Source organism: Lycium ferocissimum, chromosome 9 (genome assembly GCF_029784015.1).
Source record: "Lycium ferocissimum isolate CSIRO_LF1 chromosome 9, AGI_CSIRO_Lferr_CH_V1, whole genome shotgun sequence".
NCBI lineage: Eukaryota > Viridiplantae > Streptophyta > Magnoliopsida > Solanales > Solanaceae > Lycium > Lycium ferocissimum.
Window position 1 is genome coordinate 52,207,685 of NC_081350.1, and position 13,427 is coordinate 52,221,111.

The window sequence follows — 13,427 nt, forward strand, 5'->3', positions numbered from 1 at the left end:
ATCTTTATGGAAACCCCGTGTATCAATTAGGATAACACTGCTATCAAAATTGACCCCATATTTGTAAACTTTACAAAAAATACCCCAGCCTCCTCTCTCTCTCGCTCTTTCAGATTGGTGGTGGTGAAGCGACCCATTCGTCTCGCTCAGATCTAATGTGGCTGGTGGTTTTCGACGATTCCTCCTTCTCTCTTTCAGATACGTGACCCTAATGTCGCTATCATCATACTTACTAGTTCTTGTTGAAGATAATGATCATGATAATGATCAATGTATTCTTGATAATTATGTTAGTAGTCTTGATAAGGACTAAATCACTTAAGTACTAGTTTAGAAGAGGTGAAACACTTGTATAAGATTATCTTGAAGTTGAGTATATCTTTTATACCTAGAGTATAGGTGTACATCTCATGTATAAATAGGAGTATATCATGTACTCCAAAACACACAGAAATACAAACTTCTTCTTCTTTCTTAAACGTGTGTTTTCTCATGGTATCAGAGCATTCTGAATTTTATTCCATTGCTAAATCCGGTTTCTCTTTTACTACACACAAATAATCCTACTCACATGGCCTCAAACACCTTTTCAACATCCTCCCGTCATCACCTCATTGCTTCGTATCACAAGTACATACACACACACACGCGCACACACACACACACACACATTTATATATATGTATGTATATATATATATATATATATATATATATATATATATATATATATATATATATATATATATATGTATATGTGATAATGACAAGGACAAAAAGCAATGACAAGCGAGAAGATTCTACCGATGATTGGGCTAAAAAAGATGTCTTGTTAAGGAGTTGGATATACGGCACAATGTCGGAGGAGAGTATGTATCTCATTGTGGGATGCACGAGTTGCTAAAACGGATGTGGGAATGTCTTGAGGACAACATGCGCGCAACTAAAGATAAGGAATTCCGAGTTGAAGTAACGAACTTGGAAACCATCAAACTTGGCAGTAGAACCATTGATGAATACTTGAAGGAGTTTAAGAGCATTTGTGATGGCTTGTCTACCATACACACGCACATCGTGGATGATGACAGTAAAGTAATTAACTTTGCTAGAGGCTTGGGTCCTAAATACAGAACCTTTCGAATGTGAGTGTGGCGCACCTTATCCAACGAGGTCAATCGGTGGCCTTAAGAGGCTTTGATCTCGGAGAGGATGAAGGAGATGATTCACAACAATAAATCGAATCATAACATGGCTTTTACAACACAGAAGACTTACTATAATAGAGGAAGAGGAAACTTCTCAAATAAGAGAGGTAACTATAGCTCAAGGGGGAAAGGTTTTAGACCTGGAGGACAAGGCAATAATCAAACTACTCAGAATAATCAAGGTTCTAGTTCTGGAAATGCTTCAAAAGGATAGGAAAGTTCGGATGTCAAATACGCAGAAACAATCATACCGCACTTAAATATTTCTACACAGATGGGACTTCTCCACTGTGCATCGGAAGATGCTGCCAAGCAATCGTCTCCGCACTCAACATGAACAATCGAAATGGTGGTGACAATGCTCCTCTATGGACTCGGAGTGCAAGCACACACATGACCAACACTACAGGTAATTTGACTAATCTTAGACCTTATAATGGAAGAGATAAAATTGTAGTTGGAAATGGAGAAAAACTTAATATCACATATGTTGGAAGAGGAACTATCTCTGGTCTAAAAATGAGTGAAGTGCTTGTAGTTCCTAAACTCAAGAAAAACCTATTATCAGTAAGTAAGATGACTAGAGATAATTGTTGCAGTACTGAGTTTGATGAATCATCTTTTGTTTTAAAGGACAAGAAGACAGGGAAGCAAATGGCCAAGGGTGCTAAAAGGGGAGATATCTATGCTTTGAAAGTTGACAACCTGCTTGCTTTGAGTGCCACACAAACAAGAAGGAGCTCTAGTGACATTTGGCATGCTAGACTTGGACATCCAAATTCTAGGTCTTTAGAAGTACGTAGCAAAAATAAGTATATAAATATCACATATTGGAATAAAACTCCTACTGTTTGTGTTAGTTGCCAAATGGGAAAAGGTTGTAAGTTGCCTTTCAAATTGAGAAATAAAGTTGAAAATGAGCCTTTGTTGAAAATTCATTGTGACTTATGAGGTCCTACGCCTGTTGAATCCTCCCAACGTATGAAGTATTATGCTCTTTTTGTTGATGATTATAGTAGATACACCTGGTTATACCATTAAAAAGAAAATCTAATTTCTTTGAAACATTTGTAAAGTTTCATAAAATGGTTGAGAAACGGTTTTCAAAGAATATTAAGATTTTTCAGTGTGATAGTGGTGGTGAATTCTCAAGTTCAGAGTTTGTGAAGTACTTAGAGAATTGTGGCATTGTGAGACACATTTCATGTCCTCATACTCCTGAACAAAATGGACTTGCAGAAAGGAAACATAGACATGTAGTAGAAACAGGATTAATACTTTCTAGTTCATGCCAAGTTGCCTTTGTATTTATGGACTTAAGCTTTCTTACAAATTGTTCTTAATAAATAGATTGTGTCTTCTATACTTAACAAGGAAACACTATTTCACAAGTTACATGGATCACACCCTGACTACAGCAGCTTAAAAGTGTTTGGACAGATGCTTTCCCTATCTGAAAGGGAAACACGAGTTTTCTCCTAAGTCATAGCCATGTGTGTTTATTGGTTACAACAGTTTGCATAAGGGATACAGGTGTTATCATCCATCAACAAGGAAGGTATTTGTATCAAAACATGTTGTGTTTGATGAACTAACTCTTCCTTAGATGCAGGACACAAAAACTGATAGTGTACTCACAGATGCCAGTCATATGGCTACATTTTTTGAGTTTCTCTCAGAATCACAGGCTGAATCTGGTTCATCATATCATACTTCTCCAGGGGAAGTACTAGAGGATGATCTTGTCACTGACAATGCTACTATTAACCCTTGTTCACCAACTACAGCAACACAGGATCAGCAGGACCAAAGTCTTGACACAGATGAGCAGAATTCAGACTCAACAGATTTGAACTCAGAGGACTCAGACTCAGATAGGGTGCAAGAGTTACAAGAAACTTTTGACCGTACGGTCTCTTAAACCGAAGTTACGATAAATTCGATTTAGCATCCAAATGGCAAACAACTCGAGGTGGATTTCTCTAAATTCTTAAATAATCGGGATGGATCACCCTCCACGAAGACCGTACAACACAACTCAAGATGAACATGCGTCGACACTCGAATCATCACATGGTTACAAGACTCAAAGCTAAGTCACTTCCTATCACTCACACCTCATTAGATGTTATAAAAACTGATGTAGCAGAACCTAAGTCTATAAAAGAAGCTCTTAGTTCTCCTCGGCCGACGACAATGCAAGAAGAGTTAACGATTTACATCGTGAACTGATACTTGGATCCTAGTACCTAGAACTCCAAACATGAATGTAGTAGGATCTAGGTGGGTGTTTAAGACAAAAATGAAACAAGATGGATCTATAGAGAGACACAAAGCAAGGCTAGTTGCTAAAGAGTACTCACAACTTGAGGGTATAGACTTTGAGGAAACCTTCAGTCCAGTAGTGAAAGCTACTACCATAAGAGTCATTTTGTCTGTTGCAGTTACCTTACACTGGCCCATTAGACAGTTAGATGTTAAGAATGCGTTCTTGCATGGTCATTTACAAGAACAAGTTTATATGAGTTAGCCTCCAGAGTTTAAAATTGATACTAACATCCAAATCATGTCTGTTTTCTAAAGAAAGCTCTTTATAGACTCAAACAAGCTCCTAGAGCTTAGTTTGAGAAGTTCAGTTTATTCCTCCTTCACCTTGGGTTCAAATGTAGTAGGGCAGATTTTTCTCTATTCACACTTCGCCTTTCAACAAAATGGATAATATTACTTTCGTTAATTGTATGTGGATGATATAATTGTGACAGGAAGCAACTTAAGGCAGATAGGGGAAGTAGTGCAGAAGTTGGGAAGTGAATTTGCTATGAAGGATCTTGGACCCTTGAGTTACTTCTTGGGTATTGAAGTGAAGTACTTTCCTGGAGGGATTCACCTAACCCAAAGAAAATATGCAAGTGATCGCTCAGAAAATTGAATATAGCGAAAAAAGAAGTGCATACTCCATTAGCTCAGAAGCATGGATTGCAAGAAGCAGTTGGTAATCCAGTTGATCCCTCAGTTTACAGAAGTATTTTGGGAAGCTTGTAGTATTACTCTCGCCGGCCGGATATCGACTTGCAGCCGTAAATCTTACGAGTCAATTTATACGAGAATCCAACGGTGTGCGTCTTCGAGGTTGTTAAAAGAATAGTGAGGTATGTCAAGGGAACAATTGATCATAGACTAAGAATCATATCACGCCTCTCCTTTAGGCTATATGGTTTTTCGGATGTTTTATTGGGCGAGTTGTCTTTGTTACAAGAAGATCCACAACTGGATATTGTGTGTATCTTAGTGCAAACTGTGTGTCCTAGTCATCAAGAAAGAAAAACAGTGTTGCAAGATCGAGTGTTGAAGCTGCGTATAGGGCATTGGCAGCAACTGCAGCTGAATTCACATGGATAAGTTGCAGACTACAAGATATTGGAGTATACATCAGAACTGCCCCTACTCTATTTTGTGACAACTTAAGTGCTTTGTACATGACTACAAATCCAGTTATGCATGCTAGAACTAAACATGTGGAACTAGATTATCATTTTGTCAGGGAAAAGGTGGCTCAAGGACAACTGGTTACTCAGTTTGTTAGATCAAAAGATCAGTTAGCAGATATTCACACCAAAGCTCTTGCGAGGATGCATTCAAATTTTTCGAGACAAGCTATGTGTCGTGAACTCACCTCCCACAAGCTTGAGGGGAAGTGTTGAAGATAATGATCATGATAATGATCAATGTATTCTTGATAATTATGTTAGTAGTCTTGATAAGGACTAAATCACTTAGTACTAGTTTAGAAGGAGTGAAACACTTGTATAAGATTATCTTGGAGAGTTAGAGTATATCTTGTATACCTAGAATATAGGCGTACATCTCATATATAAATAGGAGTATATCGTGTACTCCAAAACACACAGAAATACAAACTTCTTCTTCTCTTCTTAAACGTGTGTTTTCTCAGTTCCGACAGGCACTTCTGCTCCGACGTTGACTGGTCGCAGGTTCTGGTGTATATGGGTGTATATGGAGCTAAAGATTGGTGGTGTATATGGGAGTTGGTGGTGTTGAAGTTATATTTTGTATAATAGTGCATAAGGATGTATATGGGTATATGGGTTATAATATTGTATATGGGTGTATATGGGTATATGGGTTATAATATTGTATGTGGACGTATATGAGTGTTTATATACATAGGCGTATAAATATGTATACACCTTCAAACACTTATATACATAATGTACTTGTCTTTTGTATAAGTGTATAGTACTGTATAAAAGTGTTTTGGGTTAAAGCTTTGCAATGTAAGTTTTGGACTATTTTTTTGCAATGTAAGTGAGCAAATTGTATATTTATGAAATTTCCCTTGATTTATTTGTTCTTTTTATATGACATTGAACGAATAAAATCCTTTAAATTTACAAAATAGGACACTTTCAGTCCAAGAGAATGGAACCTTGATGGATTTGAGAAAATGACAAAAACAGTCTCTTATCTTTGGCAATAAGTTCAAAATAGTCCTTTAAATATCATTTTAGTAGTTTTAGTTCTTTAAGTTTGCCAAAAGCGAGCAATTTTGATCTCCGTCGAGTATTTATCGAACTCTAATTATTAATTGAATCGGAATTGTGAAAATCGAAAATGTTTAACTGGAACTCAATTTTGGTTTTTAGTCTATTTCAAGAGTCTGGTGTAACTATTTTTAGGTGCATTTTTTATTATTTTTGGTCTATTTTTTGTGGCTGGTGTAGTTTTTTATGTTGCATTCTGGAATTTTGACCGAGATTTCTGGTATTTCTGGTTATACATTTTTTTACGCATTTCCAGTTAAATTTAACAATCTGAGTTTCGTATGACAGGGACCAAAAGAGCTCCGTTTTTGTTTTCTGGGTTTTTGTTCGATCTTTTGCTATTGTAGGGGTTTAGGTTCCAAAGCAAGTGCAGAGTGAAGTTGCAAAATGTTGTTCGAGAGTGTTTGGGCTATTCTTTTAAAACTAGTAAGGGAATTGGTTGCTTATGACCCCTTAAGTTTAGGGATTTATTTATTCTTCCTTCTTATACGACACTGAAGAAATAAAATCTTTTAAATGTACAAAATGGGACACCTTTGGTCCAAGATAATTAACCTCGAGTCCTCGATGGGTTTAACCAAAGTTAGGAAGCAGGTCATTTACAGAGTCTGATGGGATGAATAAAATTTGAAATACTTCCACCCTTAAATAGGTGGTCTCAAATTCAAACCCTAAAAATGAAGAAACTCTGGTAGGGAGTGTTATTGGTCATATGCGACTCAAATTCGAATTAGTTGAGTCAATAAGGTCTAATTTCAAATAGATAAATTTCAAAAAAGGAAAAAGAAAAGGAAGTGAAGAGTCGGTTTTCCATGAGAAATGATAAAAATGATCTCTTATATTTGGGTATGTTTAAAATAATTCCTTAAATATACTCCTAATTGTTATTGGCCCTTTAAATTTTGCAAAAGTGAGCATTCTTTATTTTTATCAAATATTTAACAAATTTTGCTCGTTAGATTTAAGGTAAACTATGCAAGAAAATAGTACCTATAATCACATGAAAGCCAGTTGCTAAGAAAAAGGTAGAACTATAAATACTAAGGTAGAACTATAAATACTATCTAAAATAGTAAAGGGTGCTTGATAATATTCCATTCCTTGAAAGCCTGTGATTACTAGAGCTAGTGAAACGGTAGCTACTAAAGCGTAAACTGCTCGTTTTTCCTTCCCCGCGAGTATAGCATGATGAGCCCAAGTTACGGTAACTTATCTAACTTTGCATATAATTTATGCAAGTCAATGCTGAACTGAGTACAATAGTAAACCAACTGAATACTAGCGCCATTTTGTAGATGGGCTTGAACTAGCCTTGTGTCGCAGGCAGTGAACAATGTTCCATCGATTAAGCCAAAATAAGATTCGAACCTACAATCTTAAGGTCATGAGCCATCTGAGCTACCTGAACCATTTAATATGAACTATAATGCCAAAGAACTTGCCATTCTTGGATTATCCTTAAATTGAAAAGGATCAAATAAACATAAAACAAATAGCCTAATTAGTAATTCACACAGGAAAGAAATTCCTTTCATTGATTTACGCATCAATTCTACGTGAGATTCATGGTGGTTTTGGAAATGTGTTCTCTTTGATCATGCAGATATTGTTTTGATTTTTCTGAACAACCTCTAAAAAAGTAAAGCCCGTGCCTATTAGGGCCAGCAAGCAGAGACACCACAGGCTCCTGCGTTGAGTCTCCTTCAAAAATCGAACCATTGTCATATTCCATGCATGAAACAATTCAACAATCAATTAGTGCAAATGACATGGGCCAAAATGTTCACCAAGGCATTTAGCATGTATCATTTGTGTTGCCAGTTTCTAAAAAAACAATACTGTTTTGCCAAAAGAGAAGGAAATGAAGCAACCTTTGCAGGGTGTATAAAGCTATCTGCTAAATCTCTTACTAGTCTATACTTTTCCACTATGAACTACTACCTGACTGTTGTAAGCACAGACGCATATTTCTACAAATGTATCATAGAAGAGAAGAGAAACATTACATGACCCTCAAAACAGGAGAAGGCACAGGATGAAGCAGCAGAAAAGAAAGATGGACAATCTGTTAAGAAATTTGTCCACCTGCATTTCTTCCCTTCCCATCCTAGGACCACCACCACTTCCTCGGATTACGTAAGAGCTCGGATGAGGATAAGCTATTACACGTGTGCCTGTGCTTCCAAACATTCTTGCAGAGATCATTTCTCCAAAGCTAGATGGAGCCATAGCTGCAAAGCTACCAAAGGCTTGGGGAATGTATTGCCGGTGATGTTGAAATGTGGGACGAAGTCGCTGATGCAAGTGAGAAATTGGAGACGGTGAATTACGCGGAGTGGTTGTTCCAATCGCTCGAGGCCTATGAGGTATTTCCACATCTTCTTGAGACTTCTTGGGTTCGGACTCCAGTGATGATATCCCACGACCATAGAGAGGTACCAATGAGGAGTTTGAAATGCGAGCTTTACAGACTGGACATTTAGATGATCCTGCTGGTCCAGAGCTCTCAACCTGGAACCACTTGTAAATGCAAGGCCAGCAGTAGAGGTGACCGCAGAGGGTGACTACAGGATCATGTGCTGAGTCAAGGCAAATGTTGCAATCGAAACAGGAAGCTACATTATCAGAGGTTGTTGTTGGAAAAGGAACTGAATTTTGCTTCTTAACAGAAACATCGTCATCAGGCCCAACACGGGTAATTACCATGACATCTGTTAAAGATGAAATTCACCAATAAATCAGTCACCTCAAAAAAGTGCACCATAGAAATGAAACATCTGTGTTTATCAAGAAAACTACATAATATGTACAAATGGGACTAACCAACTTCTGATGAATAATAATTAGTATGGTCACAGTAAATTGATCATTTATGAGTGCAAAATCCAAAATACAATCAGCAAAGCATCTTATTTATTCTCTTTTTCCCTTTCTCTTTGAGCTTCAAGTAGGAGTGAGAGATACGAAAGCAAGCAGGATGGATTGGATACCAAAACTTATTCCCATTTTAAAGACTCTGTATTCCAGCAACAAACAATGCCCTAAGAAAACTCCATTTCTTTTAGCTTGTGTCTCCTCTAAACCATTCAGTCAAAAGTTAACTTAGTAGTCCAAGTTATATAAAAAGGAAAAGAATAACTAGTGATTGCTTCCCAAAATTTAAACAATTAAACCCTAGATCACTAAATTGGCTCAACCACTCTGAACCCTCCATTTGGATCCATGGATTTAAAATGTGAAATGTGTTCCCGGTCATTTTCTGTATTCTTTTTCAGTCCTACATTAATAATGAACGGTATCAGATGGAAATATAACACCAGCAACAACATACCCAGAGTAATGCCACAAGCGGGGTTTGGGGAGGGTAGAGAGTACGCAGAACTTACCCCTACCTCGGGAGGTAGAGAGGCTGTGACCCTCGGCTGGAAATATAACACCAGATAACATAGAAACGTCTACCCCCACCCCAAGGTCGACAACCAAGTACCAAAGTACCACTTAAACACCATAAATGAAGCTTGTAGAATGATGGTTTTAGAATAGAACATTTACAAGAACTACTACTACGCCTCAATCCCAAGCTAGTTAGGGTTGACTGGACGGAACTAAGATATACTTGTTATATTTTTAAAATGAAAATCAATCATAAATCAATCTGTTGCACACACAGCAAAAGTCCACTGCATCTAAATTTGGTTTCATAAAAAGACATGACCACCAGTTAGTTCTCCCAAGTGAAAAACAAAGAACTTTGAATAGTAACACAGCAAAATCTTGAACACCATTTTCAAATGTAAACCAAAACATACCCAATGTAAGAGACAACAACAACATACCCAATGTACTCCCACAAAGTGGGGTCTGGGGATGGTAGAGTGTACGTAGACCTTACCCCTACCTTGGTATGTAGAGAGGCTGTTTCCGATAAACTAATCGATAATGAGAGAGTCATGATTAATAACTTATTTAGCCAAAAGGGTTTAGGGGGCAACAAATGATACCCAATAATTTTTGCCTATTAAAGTGAAAAGGACCAAACTTTATTCCATACAAGAAAGGATATCAAATACCCAAATTTCAGTTTTTCATAATTCTGCAGAAACTTTAAAATGTTGTTTCTTCATTTCTCATCCTTTTTTTTTTTATGTTGAAATGGAATAATGATCAAATTGCAATTCCACATTTTCTATTTCTTGAATGGAAAAACTTGAAGGAAACATAAAAGGGGGTATTACCGTAAAAAGGAGCATTAATTGATCAAGAATACTAAAACCCTTTTCATTGAAATTAAAACCTATAATCGATCTCAAGCATAAAAAATAAATAAAAATACATTTAACGAGACCAAAAGAAATTGAATGATACAGCAAATACATTTGCAAATAAGAAATCATACCGACAAAGGAACCGCTAGAGAGGAAAATGGATAGTGATGGAAGGAATGAAAGATCAATGAAATGAGACCAAAATTGCCAAACCAGATGGGGTGTGATTTATTGCGTGAACCCAAAAACCTTTGGAAGGGCAAAAAAACAAAAATGTTTTAATAGTGACAAAACATTTATAAAGAAAATGAATTTATTTCAATTTTAATTCAGGGAAACAAGTTATGAGTATGTTTTAGAAAATGGCTTATAAAAGGTTTCGCTTTTTTAATAAAATTTAAATGAAATTTACAATTTACTTATTTTTCATAATATATTAAAGCTATTTTAAACACAATGGATTTTTTTTATTAAGCATGTATTTTAGTTGTATCTCGACTCGAAATACTAAACGGTGACTGTGTAAAAAAGCCTAAAACAACTTTCAAATTATATAGTAATTTGTATTAATGGTTTTCAATGATTCCAGCTTATAAGCTAAGTCTCTAAATAGGACTATATATTCGATTGTAGGGAAATGTACATATTTACACTCTATTTGGGTGGTTGTTACTTATTGTTTCATAATATATTATATTATATTGCTGTGAGTACTGAAATTTTAATTTATTTGAGTTCATGAATTAATTTGGGCTATAAAAAATTCAAAATATCATACTATTGTCAAAATAAATAAAAAACCATACCGAGGTTTCTAGTATAATTGAATTGATTATTGGGCAATTGAATAGGAAAGAGGGAGATTTTTTTTTGGGGTTTGGTGAACAGCGAACAATTAATACATGAAACATATGGAATTCGGATACTAGAACCTCTTTGGGGGTGGTATTTAGTTGAAATTTTGCAGGGGGGGGTAATAGGGGAAGGAGAAGAGAGAGAGCCGGAGATTTAATTTTTTTTTAGTTTGGAGTAATAAATCTTTAAATTTTGCTCTTCGGCTAAAACCCGAAAAAAATAAAGCTACAAAAATTAGTTAGATTCATAAATAAGGTTCGAACCCCGCTCGGAGTTCAAAAATTTAAAAAAAAAAAATATACTAGCACGAATAAATAAGAGTTTAAATTATTGGGCAATTCGCTATGCCCCTTAAAATTTTGCCCTACATGTTGTGGTACTTTTAGTTATGTTTTAACTAAAAGTACGCGGACTTTTAGTTATACTAAAAGTACGCAGTGAAGGATATATATATTATATATATATATATTTTGCTTTTCAAGATAAAATTTTAGTAATGCCTTAACTAAAAGTGTGCCCCATAAAACATAACTAAGTATGCCCCATAAGGCGTAAGTTTTCCTTAAGGCATAACTAAAAGTTTGCCTTATAAAAAAGTTTAAATTTTGTTATACTTTCCGGCGGAACTTTTAGTTATGTTTAACTAAAAGTCGCGAGGGAGCGTACTTAGTTATGTTTAACTATAAGTACGCGGGGGAGACTTTTAGTTATGTTTAACTAAAAGTACGCGAACTTTACCTTATATATATATATATATATTACTTTTCAAGGTAAACTTTTAGTTATGCCTTAACTAAAAAGTATCTTAAAGACATAACTAAAAGATGCGTAAGACGGAACTTTTCCTTAAGGCATAACTTAAACTTTTACCTTATAAGGCAAAGTCTATGCTTTAAGGAAAAGTTCTTACCTTATGGGGCATAATTTTGTTATGCCTTAACTAAAATTCTGCCCCGTAGGCATAACTAAACTATGTCTTAGGAAAAATTCGCCTTATGGGCGAGACTTTTAGTTATGCCGGATCCGGCATAACTTTAGCTTTTCCTTAAAGATTGTATGCCGGATCGAGCGCACTCCCCGATCTGCCTTGCGAAATTATTTTTATTTTATGCTTGACGGGGTTCGAACCCGAACTTCATGTATTCGCCCACCTTTCCAAGCGAAGGGCAACTTAAAGACCACAAATATGAGGGGCAAAATTTAAAGACCACAAATATGAGGGGCAAAATTTAAAGACCACAAATTTGAGGGGCAAAATTTAAAGACCACCCCAAAAGAAGGGCAATCCGCGCAAAAAAAATGTTGATTATTTAAGTCCATTTAATTGGGCCACGGATGATGAGCTCACTGTGTCAAGCCCAAGTTGTCATCTTATTCTAGAGGTCCAAATTGGTGACACGTCACGACAAGCCAAATGAAGAGACAACAGGTTTACGCCACGTGTCAAATGGTGTGGCAATCCAGGTCAAGTTAACGAGCCAATGAAATCATGCCAAGTGTACGGATGACATGCTGCGCCAATCAAATTGTAGCTTGTCACCAGATGGTTGTGATTTGTCAGTTCAAACCGACCAATCAAATTGCACAGCTACACCACTCCTACAATCATAAATACGGGTCCTCATAACTCATAAAGGAGGAGGAATTAAGAACAAGAAGCTAGAAGAGAGCTTGTGGATGAGATACCATTATTTCTCTATAAGCTACAAGTTCAAGAGTTTCAAGTCCAAATTGAATATTAAGAACGAAGACAAATATCAAGGCGTTCAAGATCAAGTTACTTGTTCGTGGTAAATAATCAAATCCAAATCCAAATTCAAAGACGAAGATTCAAGATCAAGCTACTCAGACCCTTGAATCTAAATCAAATTCAAGTTCAATATAGTTTATATTATTGTTGGGGAATTAGAGGATTATATAGAGATTGTAACACTCATCATACTTGAAATTAAATACTACATTTTGTTACTCAATTTTCCTGTCTTGATTATTATTTTTCTCAACTCGAATATTGTTGTTTACAATTGCATTGTGTTGTATTATATCATACTGCATCGTTTTGATGAATACAATGTTTGGCTAGATTATATCATTTCCCGTCGTTACATAATGTCACATACCAACAATTTGAAGGATAAACCTATAAGAAAAGTAGGGCAGGGGTAGAGATACTATAAAAAGGTAGGATAAAGGATAAAATAGGATTATCAGATAATAAGTAAAGACAAAATTAGAAAAATAAATAAGGTAACAACACGATAACACTAAATCAGTCGTTACACATAACGGGACTTATCATCGTCACGTAACGATGGATCTAACGATACGACACAATAAAATTTAAGTAACAGGCAAAACAAACATTGTGTTTAAAGTAACAACACAATACAATACAATAGGTAACAACCATCCAAACAAGCTGTTAGAGCATGTTTGACAATTCTAACAACAACAAAAAAAAAAAAAAAAAAAAAAAAAAAAAAACATGTTTGACAACACTTTTTAGAAAAAATATTTTGAGAAGCGTTTTTATCATAATAG

The 13,427-nt window shown here is 35.8% G+C and overlaps 1 protein-coding gene across 1 annotated transcript; it reads right to left on the reverse strand.

Moving 5' to 3' along the window:
* Positions 1-7,536: 7,536 nt before the first annotated feature.
* On the reverse strand, positions 7,537-10,299 carry LOC132031244 (E3 ubiquitin-protein ligase RMA3-like). The gene is made up of 2 exons (XM_059421122.1): positions 10,163-10,299; positions 7,537-8,477 (listed from the first exon to the last, which is right to left on the reverse strand). The coding sequence occupies exon 2, from the start codon at positions 8,470-8,472 to the stop codon at positions 7,780-7,782; it is 693 nt and encodes a 230-aa protein (XP_059277105.1). The 5' UTR covers positions 8,473-8,477; positions 10,163-10,299; the 3' UTR covers positions 7,537-7,779.
* Positions 10,300-13,427: the final 3,128 nt, after the last annotated feature.